Below are 10,617 nucleotides of genomic sequence, written 5' to 3'. Positions count from 1 at the left end.
CCTGCTCCCTGTGTTAGGAAGGAGGTACCTGGAAATCCGATCCACACCTCAACCCGCCCCCAAACCAGAGCAGCCTAGATCCTCTAATCCACTTATCCAGACACATCTACTATCGGCTGCTAATTCGGCAAGTCACCGGATCCTACATATGCTGCATACATGAACACCCGCTGTTCAATATAGTGTCAGTTGGATACTCCCCACATATCCTTGGCTTCTTGCTCACGCATTCTATTCACCAGCTTTTGTGATAATGACGTGACCAACCCAGCACATTCCTTTTGCGGCAGGTGTTGCCTAGATCCAGCGACACCTTGGGTAATCCTCTCCCGATACATCTATTTTTACTCTTCCTGCAATGTACATGTCGCGAAAGTTCTGCAGTTGCGGAAAACAATCTCCCCTAAAAGAGCTACCTGGCAACTAGCAGCTAATTATTAAGCAACCCATGCCACTGCGGCACGGCCCTATAGCATTCGCCGTATAAACATCAGCTCTGCAAGACATGCATGATGCCAACCTTGTGCAAAACACCCACAGGTGTGTAGCGCCGAAATGTGTGGATCTCTAGTATTGCACAATTTCTAGAGAGTGTGGCGATGTCGTCAAGCTGTACTAGCGCTTCCCACGAGCTCCCTCCCTGCTCGCTGGCTCACAAGCTTATAAGGCAAGCTTCTCTCCCTCCTCAACCTTGTTTTTTTCACTACATTCCCAATCAACAGTCCATATTTTAATTCTTCGTCATTAATATGTCCCTCAACAAGTACGAGCCTGTGGCATCATCCAGCCGCACCAAGAGCCTCTCTGTGCTTGTTCTTGGCCTTGTGACAATCGGCGGACTCGCATCCCTTACCCAGTGCTCTGCACACCCTACTTCCCAGCCCAAGCAAGTGCGTTTTATGCGTCGGGCAACCGGCACCGAAGCGACGGTCGTGAATCTCCTGAACGCTGGGTTCAACGAATCCAACACAGTGGCATGGGACCGGCTGGCCGAAATGACCGACCTGTACGGCAACCGCATGACCGGCAGCAAGGCCTACGACAAGAGCGCCGAGTGGGTGGTCAAGACGGTCAAGAAGCACGACAAGGACTTTTCGGTCTGGACCGAGCCCGTGTGGGTCAACCGGTGGGAGCGCGGCAGCGAGTCCCTGCGCTTGTATGTGCCAACGCGGCCCAACGGCTCCGTTGACATTCCGGTGCTGGCCCTGGGCAGTTCCGTGTCGACACCCAAGAAGGGCATCACGGCCAACGTCATCCCGGTGCGCTCATTTGAGGAGCTAGCGAAGCTGGGCAAAAAGGCAATTTCGGGCAACATCGTGCTGTACAACTTCCACTTCACAAATTACGGCGAGGTAGTCAAGTTCCGGAGCCGTGGCGCCCAGGAGGCAGCCAAATACGGGGCGCTGGCGGCGCTGGTGCGCACGGCCACGCCAGACTCGTCAGTGGCGTCGGTGCACCACTGGCAACTCGGCGCGCACGACCATCCCGGCTGCGTCGATTTCACCGGCGGATGCCAATCTGATCGAGGCGCCTGTACAAGGCGCGGAGGCGGGCGAGTCCGGCTTTGTCCACCCGAAGGTCAATCTGGCACTGCAGAACACATTTAAGGAGAACGCAACCCAGTCGGCCAACATCATCTTTGATCTGAAGGGCAGTGAGCGCCCCGATGAGATTGTGCTGCTATCGGGCCACTTTGACTCGTGGGATGTCGGTGTTGGCGCCATGGACGATGCGGCTGGTGCGTTTTTGGCGTGGGAAGCCGCGCGCCTGATTGCCAAGGAGGGCCGGCGGCCGAAGCGCACTGTGCGCGTGGTTATGTGAACAACGAGGAGACACTGCAGCGCGGCCGCCCAGGCGTATTTCGTCCAGCACAAGAACGAGATTGCCAAGCACAAGTTTGCTATTGAGAGCGACATCGGTGTGTTTGAGCCCTGGGGCATGGACGTCCAGGCCGACCAGAAGGTGATTGACACGCTGGTTGGGTATGGCAAGGACTATGTGAAAGTGCTAGGCGCCGGCAACATCACCAAGGCGGAGGAGCTGCCGGCTGAGGACATTGCGGTTCTGTGCGAGGCTGGTGTCCCCTGCGGCGGGTGGTTGAGTGTCAATCCCGAGGGCAACTTGGCGCCCGACCACCCGAACTGGGGCGACCACTACTTCCGCCACCACCACGCCAAACAGCGATCGCGTCGAGGTCATTGATGCTGGCCAGCTCAGACGCAGTGCTGCGGCACTGGCAGCCTGGGCGTATCTAATTGCTGATGCGGAGTAACTATTTTTTAAACAACCTTGGCTTCCTCCATATCGTGAACAATCAACCCAGCACTTACTACATGTCCTCAATAGCATACCTTTATATGCATCCTATAGTGTTGCATTCTCGCCATCCTTTTTGGCGTGTCACTAGTCTTGCTTGACCAACTGGATATCAGCCCAACTAAAAATAGATACTATGCTGGCTGATATCCAAACCATCAGCGTTGTCGGGTGAACTGGACAAAGCCAGCAGCCTGTAGGGATGAGTCCCACCACCACCAACCTTACTGAAAACCAACTGCAGATCCCGCATGCCTTTCTACAGCTTTTTACTCTTGCGACATCAACGCATACTGCATGAAAAGGACCGCATTCCAGACCAATTACAAATTACTATGAACTTACATAAGCCTTCCACTTCAAAAAAAGACATGTCCAAAAGGCCCATCAGCTTAGAGCAAAACCTGCCCACTGCAGCTTTCTGCTGCAAATCCCCCGCATATCGATGCAGCATAACTTTGAGGGCTGATGCTGTAAGCCGAAAGCATAACAAATCCTGCACGAATTTATTTTTGCATCAGAGCAAGTTCTATTTTTAGCTCACTCGCTTGAAGAAATGAAAACCAGACGAAAGTTTGGTTTCTGGCGGGGCATATCATTGCGACAAAGATAACTAAGGTGCTTCTTTCTGTGAAGGATATGCTGCAATTTGTGACCTGTGCATATATATAACTGCAGGCTAGCGCTGCAGCAGCATGCACCGAAATAGCTTCATTATTCCCCTCTCCCCCTTCTTTCATCCTCTCAAAAAAAAAAAGTATCCTAAATATACTTGCTGTGTACCAAAAACTCTCCCACCGCACCCCACCTTCTACATCACCCTCAAATTTCGTACCACAATAAGCCATGTCTACCCCCACTACTCCCAACTTCGAGTACGTCCAAGGATTAATCGCTGAATGGAAACAGACCCCCAATTCACAGGTCAAGTCCAATATGGAGGACGAAATAGAGCGCGGATTCGAATCTCTCATAGCAAGCACCATTGAAACAAGGGAGCGTCTCCGGCGAGAGCTTGAGGAAGAGCGCCAGCTTAATGCTCAGCTTCATAGAGAGCTTGACAGCAGAAATATGTGAATAGCCAACAAAACAAAATAAATAGCCTAGCACTGTATGATTCTTTCAAACTAAATACATGGATATGTTCTGAGATGCGACTTTTGCAAGTCAAGCGACCACACCACTGGAGACCCGAATCTTATAGAAATCACATACTGGCATGCATCTAACGAGTTCAGTAACTCGACTTATTTGTGGCCTCCATAGCTCAGTGTCAATATGTATTGCCTGTTCTCCGAGCGATATAATAATTACTTGATCAGCCTTTATATGTAAATGTGATGGAAAAATGCACATAGCGAGTAATCAACTGCATATGTGCACAGAAATAAGGTAAATATGCCGTCATGAGTGAGTGGGTATATCATAATTTATTTGACATGGGCTGGGGTGAAGAAACATGCGGATGGCAGCCTGGAGAATGCATGCCCTTTTGAATGCACGTGCTGCGTGCTTTTGGTGGCTGCCGAAACTAGGTTTCGGGAGGAGAAGGAGCCGGCAGATCGGGTCGGTATGTGTGGTATGTACATGTGCGATGCAGAGGCGGTGGATGCGATGGTTAGCACCCACGGCCACTGAGGCATAAGGCGCATGTGCACTCGCGGTCGCAGAGGACAAGAGCAGTGTTGGCGGTCGGTGCGAGCATCTTGACAGGCAGATCGAGCGCTGGAACTGGAGGGAGACGAGGGGTGTGCAGGAGCTGTATAAAGAGCCAGAGGACCAGCTGATACCGGGGAGCCGGTGGATTTATAGCAAAGACTGGTCGGCATGCAGAAACCAGAGCCGGGCTGCGTCGCTTCATATTAAACCTAAAGCAAGCAGCATGCCGGCGTTACCCCAAACCAACAGCCCCTATTTACCTGTTTTCGACAGCATCGGCAACAACTGGCGTGATTTGCAAGCAGCAGCGCCACGCCGGATGTTGCGGGCCGTTCCCAAAAAGGCTAAATTAGCAACGCAACTCTATCTGGAGGCGTGCGGCGGGTTTTTCCGTTGGGCTGAGCTGCTTTGGGCACTGTGAATGACGAATGGTAACAAAAAGAGAAACAAAGGCGGTATCAAGGGGCTGGATAAACAGCTGCAGGCGGGTGCGTGTGTGCATGTGTGAGGTGGGACGCCCAGCAAACAAACGAGCCAACAAAGAACGGCTTACAGCACAGCCCAGCCCCAAGCAAAAAAAAAGAAAGGTGGTTGTGGAGAGCAGGCAAAAAGATCGCTCTCGGATAGGCTCGAACTATCAACCTCCTGATTAACAGTCAGACGCGCTAACCAGTTGCGCCACGAAAGCAGACCTGGCACCAAAGCCAATCTCTGATATTTCGGAAAAACAATATATCTATAAAGGAATTAGTAGCTGCCACACAACTTACCGCTGTTTATCACGTTCTACATAGCTCCTGACTAGAGTATAAATATACCGCCTGGCAACACAGGCACGTGTATGTGGATTGACCAACACCAGCTATCATTTGTGTCACTGACGCAAAGAGAGTACATGTTAGACCATGATCTAGTGCTGTGGTCTGCGTATTCTGTTGTGATTTCATTAGCCTTATGTGCTCCAGCATATTCCAATACTTCTTATCTAATGTTGTTGCAACTTTTATTGCATATGCTTTTGTTCCTATCCTACCACTATTTGGCCATTTCTCCTTATTGATGCCTGCTGCATCCTCTACACAGACTACATGCGCACTAATTCTTGCGAGTATACGAGACAGGACGAGCCGTTAACCCCTCACCATGGGTTATGCTGAACAGCCTCGCCCCTTGGCTCTGCTCCACCTCACAATAGGTGCGTACCACGGTCCCAGATTGGCAATTCCACGGCGGATATTTGAGATGCTCATAGGCTGAAGTCAGCAGCACCTGCGCTTCACTCGCCATAGCTGCGCGCTCTTCGTTGCCTGCAGTCCAAATACCATGGCCATTTCCAGCCGATTATCGATTGTTGAGAAAAGAAATGTATTGTGCAAAGAGATGGCTATAAACAGATGGGTTTTGGTAGCCAAAGGCGCCAATCGGCGTACAGCAGGCTTGGTTCTGGGTGGTCAGAGGATGACGGAAGCCAGGGTTCCCTTGACATCTCAGCACTTTTCGCCGATGCTGCACAGGCTGCACGAGCACTCGCGGTCGCAGGTGTGGAGGACAAAGGACGGCAGCGAATTCATCGTTTTCAGTGGATTTTGAGTTGGGAGACGAGTGCAGAGGGTGTGAGGTGGTGAGATGCAGGAGAGAGGAGTTGCCTGGGCACCAATTCGGTCGGCTTTTATACGCAACAGATCGGCGGCGACCGGCTGCGGTTCCTGACTGTGAGAGCCCGGCAGAACCCCCAAACATGCCGCTCACAGTGGTGAGGTCTTCAGATTTATTTACTGAATCCAGGAGGTTCATATTAGTCCTCCATTATCTGTGTTTCAAATCCTTAGGCTCAGCAGCATTCACCCAAGGACACCCCCGTTCTGGAGACAGAGAATTCTTTATACAATTGCTTGCTACATGTTTGGGTAAAGTAAACTCCCCCAGCAAAACGGCAGCAGCACGCCGCCACCGCCCGCTCCAAAAGGATAAATCGAAGAGCCGCACATTGTCTGCACAAGACACCCCCAGCCCTACACCTGCCCGTAGCCGCCATAGTGGCCGCCGGTGTGCATTTTATATTGCCAAAGGGAGAAAATTCATGTATGCAGCACCGCGAGTTCGCGATTGGCAGGCCAGACTCTGGTAACTGCGTATTCCATGTTGGGAGCAGCCACTGCTGCTCACTTTGAAACCTGCAGGAGCTGCGCCGAGGTAAGCTGGAGCTGGCGGGCGCACTCCAGCAGATTATGTATCTGGTTCGACTTGTCCACGGCCTTGGCGTATAGGCGGTCGCGCTCCTCTTGCAGTTTGCTCCGCTGGTCGGCCGAATCGCTGCTGTCGAGCTGGGGACCAGAAGTATCGGGATCAAGGGCAACAGCAAGCTCGCGTGCCCGCTGCCACGATGCCTTGTATTGGGCCCGGGCATCCTCCAGCCCCTTCAGCAGCTCTGCTGTCTCGCTACAGCCGATGCGTTCTTCATTGATGTAGGCATGTATGTGATGGGGTAGTACGTCTGTGAGTGTGAGCCCCACCCAAAGAATTTTTGCACAACTAGCATGTTGACGAGCCCTAGCTGGGTCTGGCAATTAAATACAGGTCCTCCAGAAACCAAAAAGTAGTAGCATTTAATACCAATCCCGCAAAAGGTGCCTACCGCTTATTCCTTCTGCTTTGGCCTTACACCGGCAGTCTTCTCCATCCGTGTCTTGAGCTGGTTCCGCTGCTCGATAGCAAACGTGATCTTGCTGCGTGACTCGTCGACCCTATGCAGAAACTCGTCGCTGCGCGCCAGCGACTCATACACCAGCTGCAAAAGCTGGTCACGCGCGCGCACGTCTTCCATATTGTAGTTATCGATCAGCTCCAGGTGCGCGGTCTCCGGGTCGTCGCCCAGCAAGATATTCAGGAAGCGCCGAATATGCTGGTTGTACTCGTTCTCCGTCGTCATCGTCTCCATCAGGTCCCACGCCATAATCTCCATCAGGTTGCTGCTCAGCGTCTTTTGCACGTACGGCCGCTGCAGGGCATCTGCAACTGTGTCGAGCGGCCGGGTCGCCTCCTCAATGATTTTCTCTGTGTCTTTTGGCAGTGGTGGGTGCGGAGCGTCTAGGGATGTCCAGCAGGGTGAATTAGTACTATGTTGAATGCCGGCGAAGGTCAACCTGCAATTTTGGCCGTGGTAGCGGTGAAGCAACTTACCTGAACGCCATATCCGCGGCCTCTCGTTCAGAGCTGACTTTTCTTCTGCTGGCTCAGGCTTGGTTTCGCCATTAACGGGTTTTGTTTTGCTTGCAATGTCTGCATTCGTGGAGACGGCAGCAGCAGTTGCTGGTGCAGCGACTGCTGGCGTGGTTGCTGCAGCGATAATGGGGGTGTCTGAGGCTGCAGTCGTCACCGGTGCTGCAGCTGTTTGTGTAGACTGGAGCGTACTCATTGGCGATGGCAGGGAAGGTAAATGAAAGCGCAAATTGTCAGAGTTCTATAAAAAAAAAATCGCGAATCACATAAATGCTGCAGTCCATCCTCATCAATCCGCAAAGCGCACTTGTGGTTCATCCATTCAAGCTTGGAAACATCGTCGATTTATTGCACCCGGCTGAATGGCCCAAGCAATACAAAACAAGAGAAAAGAAAAGAACTTCTGCCAGGATTGAACTGGCCAAGCCCGCCGTAAAGGCAGGCGTGAGATCCCAAGCGCTCACAAAGAAGTCCACGTAATATGGATGGAAGGCGTTGGCGGACATGTGTGCTCTAGCAATAGACGCAACACTATGTCGCAAAAAGGCGGAGAATGAGCTGGGACCTGCGAGAGAGCAAACGTGAGCAGTGCAAAAGCACGTACAACGGAGAGCCTCCTTCCGCTAGAGCTTGAGCCCGCCGCCAATCATCATGCCTTTCAAGGCATGCTGGCTGGTAGGGTAGAACTCAAGCTCAACCGGTTCGTCGTCCTCGACGTCGCCAAACACAAAGCCATTGTCACTCGAGGTCTCGAGCTCGTCCAGATTGCTCACACAGCGACACGTAAAGAACACGATCCGCTTCATGCGCTTGTTGAAGAAGAAGTAGTTGAACGACCACACCGGCCCGTCCTCCTCGTACGGGTCCGACTCAGCATCGGGTGTGTACGTGTAAATGTCGCACTCGTCGATGTTGATGGTGTTGTCGATGACATCCCACATGCGGCTGGTGCGCAGGCCAGCGGGGCAGCCGACGTTGATCAAGGTCGTGTTGATTGACTTGATCGTGTCGCCAGTCGATGGCTCCTTGACGAACTGGTCCGCGCTCAGCGAGCTACAGTTTGAAAACGCATGGTGGTATGGGTGGAGTTAGCAAGCATCTTGGCGAACGCGGGAGTGTAGCTGAATGAGGAGGAGAGTACCAGTTAGCACTGTTAGCTCACGGTACCAGCTCTGGGAGAATGTCCATTCCCCTCCCCCAAAAAGGCCAGTGGACGATCAGGGCTGGACCGCTCATCCTCGATCCGGAACCACGCCTCTCCCCAACAAAAGCCGCACAGGGTCTAGACTGCGCAGGCAAAGCGGCAGACATAAAGGAAACACACTGCTACGGTACCTAAAGTCGTAATCAGGGAAGCTGGCGTTAAGCGTGCCAATGAGATAGAACAGCGTCTTCCTCGATGCCGATTGTGTCAGCGGGCCGAACGGCGAAATAATGTTAGTCAACGAGCTCTGCTCTGGCGAGAGGCTCTTGGCCTCCTCAAGGTCTTCCTGGTACTTGTTTTCCAAGTACTTGTACAGCTTCTTGTCGGTTCCTGCAGCCTTGCCTACAGACAATGTGTGGGAAGCGGGTTGCGGTGGTGTGCTCACGTGGCGGAGTAGGATGTTAGTACGTACAAGGGATTGAGACGCGTGCAGGTGTCAAGGGCAGGAAGCAGAGTGTCTTTCTAATACACCCTCCTTCCAAAGGCACCAGCCCGCCCAAGACTTTTGGAGCACCTACATGAGTATGCCTCAACTCTGCCGACCACATGCCGGTCGCCGCTGGTTGTTGGGAACGACAAGAGCGAGTTGATGTTTCTGAACGACTCGACGTCAAGGTACTTCATTTGCAAATAATAATAGCAAGTTGGCAAATTGGGAATAAAAGTCAAGAGAAAGTGGGGGGTAGTAGCTTCTCAAGTAGAGAAAAAGAGAGATAGTTTGGCAGTAAGTGGAGTTAAGGTGTAATTTTAAAACGTGCGCAGAACAGGGGGATGTGAGCTTTGCGATTTGTGTGTGAATGGTCACCTGTTTGCGGCGGCAGCCAATGGTATGACGAGAGAGGCCTTGCACCGTGCAGCTACCGCCACTGTCAGTGCAAAATCGGTGCACATGCGCAGCACCCTCAGACACTATACGCTGGAGCTGGTAATATGGCGGGATATTGTCGAGGTTGGCGGGTTATAGGCGGTGACTGCGAAACAAGGCAAAAACGTGTGCTGCTTCTGTGGATTAACCGCCCTCTCTATTTGTAGCCAAAGCAAGTGAGGGGGTCACTTGAGCAAAAAAGTTGCATGCCACCGTCCACGGGAACGAGCCGAGCCGAGCCGAACCATCTGGGGCAGCGAGCTGGTTTCCCTGTGCTCACTGATCTGAGTTCGATATCTGGCAGAGTGGATTCTCCACTTGTCAATCCAACACGCGATCTGCTGTCAGCTGCTGGCTTCGAAAGAATCCCCTCCGCCTCCTGCGCGACAGCATCAATACTGGTATGAGGCAAGCTAGATTTTGACCACATCATTGCCGATTTCCTTGCTGACCACGCGTTCGTCGACAATCTGATTTCCACTAGCCGCAAGAACCTGGCCGAGAACTACGCACTGACTACAGAGTTCTTTGATAAGCAGTGTGGAGTATGTGCCGTGCTCGGCAGGTCACTATATTTGGTTCAAGCTGCCTATTGCTGCCAGCACAAAGGCACATCGTGCACTTGGCGCTCTACAGGCCACTGAAGTGGCCAAGCTGTGGACAAAGGAGACCGATCTCACGGCATGGGAACACATCGTCCTAAACGAGCGCGTGTACTTCCCTACCGGGCAAGCATTCTGCTCGACTGAGCCTGGATGGTTCCGATTCACGTTCGCCATCACCAAAGAGCAACTTGTTCTTGCTCTTGATCGCATTGGCAACTCGTTCAAGCTGGACTAGGCCTGTATCTCCATAAATGGCTTGATACCGTACCATTCAATCCATGGTGAATATCATCTAGTGTATCTGAATGTACAAAGTTGCCAAGCAGTGCTCCCAGGTTTGCCTTGGGCTGTAAACCAAAGCAATGTCTGACTTTGTAACTTTGGCAATGGGCACAAGGACCCAGTAATATACACATACAATTACCAGATTGCGACAGTAGCCATGCTCTCAGGCGATGAAGGAGAATGTGCTGCCTCCGCTAATCGTGGGATTTGTATATCATCTGCGCTCAACAGTGACAGCCGTTCACATAATGCTTGTCGTATTCTTTGTCATCACTACAAATTACTAATATTTTTAGTAGTTGCCAAGACCACTGCGTGCAGAAACTCGTGTAGAAAGCATTAAAGCGCAAACCTGTGCTGCAATGGCTTGCTTGGCCAGTGTGCATTTTTAGAAACCTACCATGAAACTCCGGTTGTCGGCATACAGCTACACGATGGGAGCATCTGCAGTCCCCAGAAGTATT

General features: G+C 52.1%; 4 protein-coding genes and 1 non-coding gene across 5 annotated transcripts; 3 read left to right on the top strand and 2 right to left on the bottom strand.

Annotated features, from left to right (window-relative positions):
• Positions 1 to 749: 749 nt before the first annotated feature.
• On the top strand, positions 750 to 2,402 carry DL89DRAFT_326442 (Zn-dependent exopeptidase; the record flags this gene model as incomplete). Its single annotated transcript, XM_040891538.1, has 4 exons — positions 750 to 1,415; positions 1,444 to 1,809; positions 1,855 to 2,188; positions 2,241 to 2,402. The coding sequence occupies 4 exons, from the start codon at positions 750 to 752 to the stop codon at positions 2,270 to 2,272; spliced, it is 1,398 nt and encodes a 465-aa protein (XP_040739337.1). The 3' UTR covers positions 2,273 to 2,402.
• Positions 2,403 to 2,656: 254 nt separating this feature from the next.
• On the top strand, positions 2,657 to 2,960 carry DL89DRAFT_166670 (uncharacterized protein). The gene has a single exon (XM_040883735.1). The coding sequence runs from the start codon at positions 2,688 to 2,690 to the stop codon at positions 2,853 to 2,855; it is 168 nt and encodes a 55-aa protein (XP_040739336.1). The 5' UTR covers positions 2,657 to 2,687; the 3' UTR covers positions 2,856 to 2,960.
• A 781-nt stretch (positions 2,961 to 3,741) lies between these two features.
• Positions 3,742 to 4,482, bottom strand: DL89DRAFT_272019 (uncharacterized protein). The gene has a single exon (XM_040888965.1). It carries the CDS (start codon positions 4,175 to 4,177, stop codon positions 3,935 to 3,937), a length of 243 nt encoding a protein of 80 aa, XP_040739335.1. The 5' UTR covers positions 4,178 to 4,482; the 3' UTR covers positions 3,742 to 3,934.
• Positions 4,483 to 4,589: 107 nt separating this feature from the next.
• Positions 4,590 to 4,663, bottom strand: DL89DRAFT_t213. Its single transcript has one exon. It is a non-coding gene; the product is annotated as a tRNA-Asn (tRNA).
• Positions 4,664 to 9,287: 4,624 nt separating this feature from the next.
• Positions 9,288 to 10,103, top strand: DL89DRAFT_297056 (uncharacterized protein; the record flags this gene model as incomplete). Its single annotated transcript, XM_040890737.1, has 3 exons — positions 9,288 to 9,347; positions 9,677 to 9,808; positions 9,849 to 10,103. The coding sequence occupies 3 exons, from the start codon at positions 9,288 to 9,290 to the stop codon at positions 10,101 to 10,103; spliced, it is 447 nt and encodes a 148-aa protein (XP_040739334.1).
• Positions 10,104 to 10,617: the final 514 nt, after the last annotated feature.

The sequence above is a fragment of the Linderina pennispora genome, assembly GCF_002104995.1.
Source record: "Linderina pennispora strain ATCC 12442 chromosome Unknown DL89scaffold_72, whole genome shotgun sequence".
NCBI classification, from domain to species: Eukaryota; Fungi; Kickxellomycota; class Kickxellomycetes; order Kickxellales; family Kickxellaceae; genus Linderina; species Linderina pennispora.
The sequence above is the reverse complement of the archived record's forward strand: the minus strand, read 5'-3'. Positions and strand labels throughout refer to the sequence as shown.

Excerpts from the sequence above, each read along its gene's own strand:
- DL89DRAFT_166670 (XM_040883735.1), top strand. The coding sequence starts at position 2,688 with ATGTCCAAAAGGCCCATCAGCTTAGAGCAAAACCTGCCCACTGCAGCT.
- DL89DRAFT_272019 (XM_040888965.1), bottom strand. The coding sequence starts at position 4,177 with ATGAAGCGACGCAGCCCGGCTCTGGTTTCTGCATGCCGACCAGTCTTT.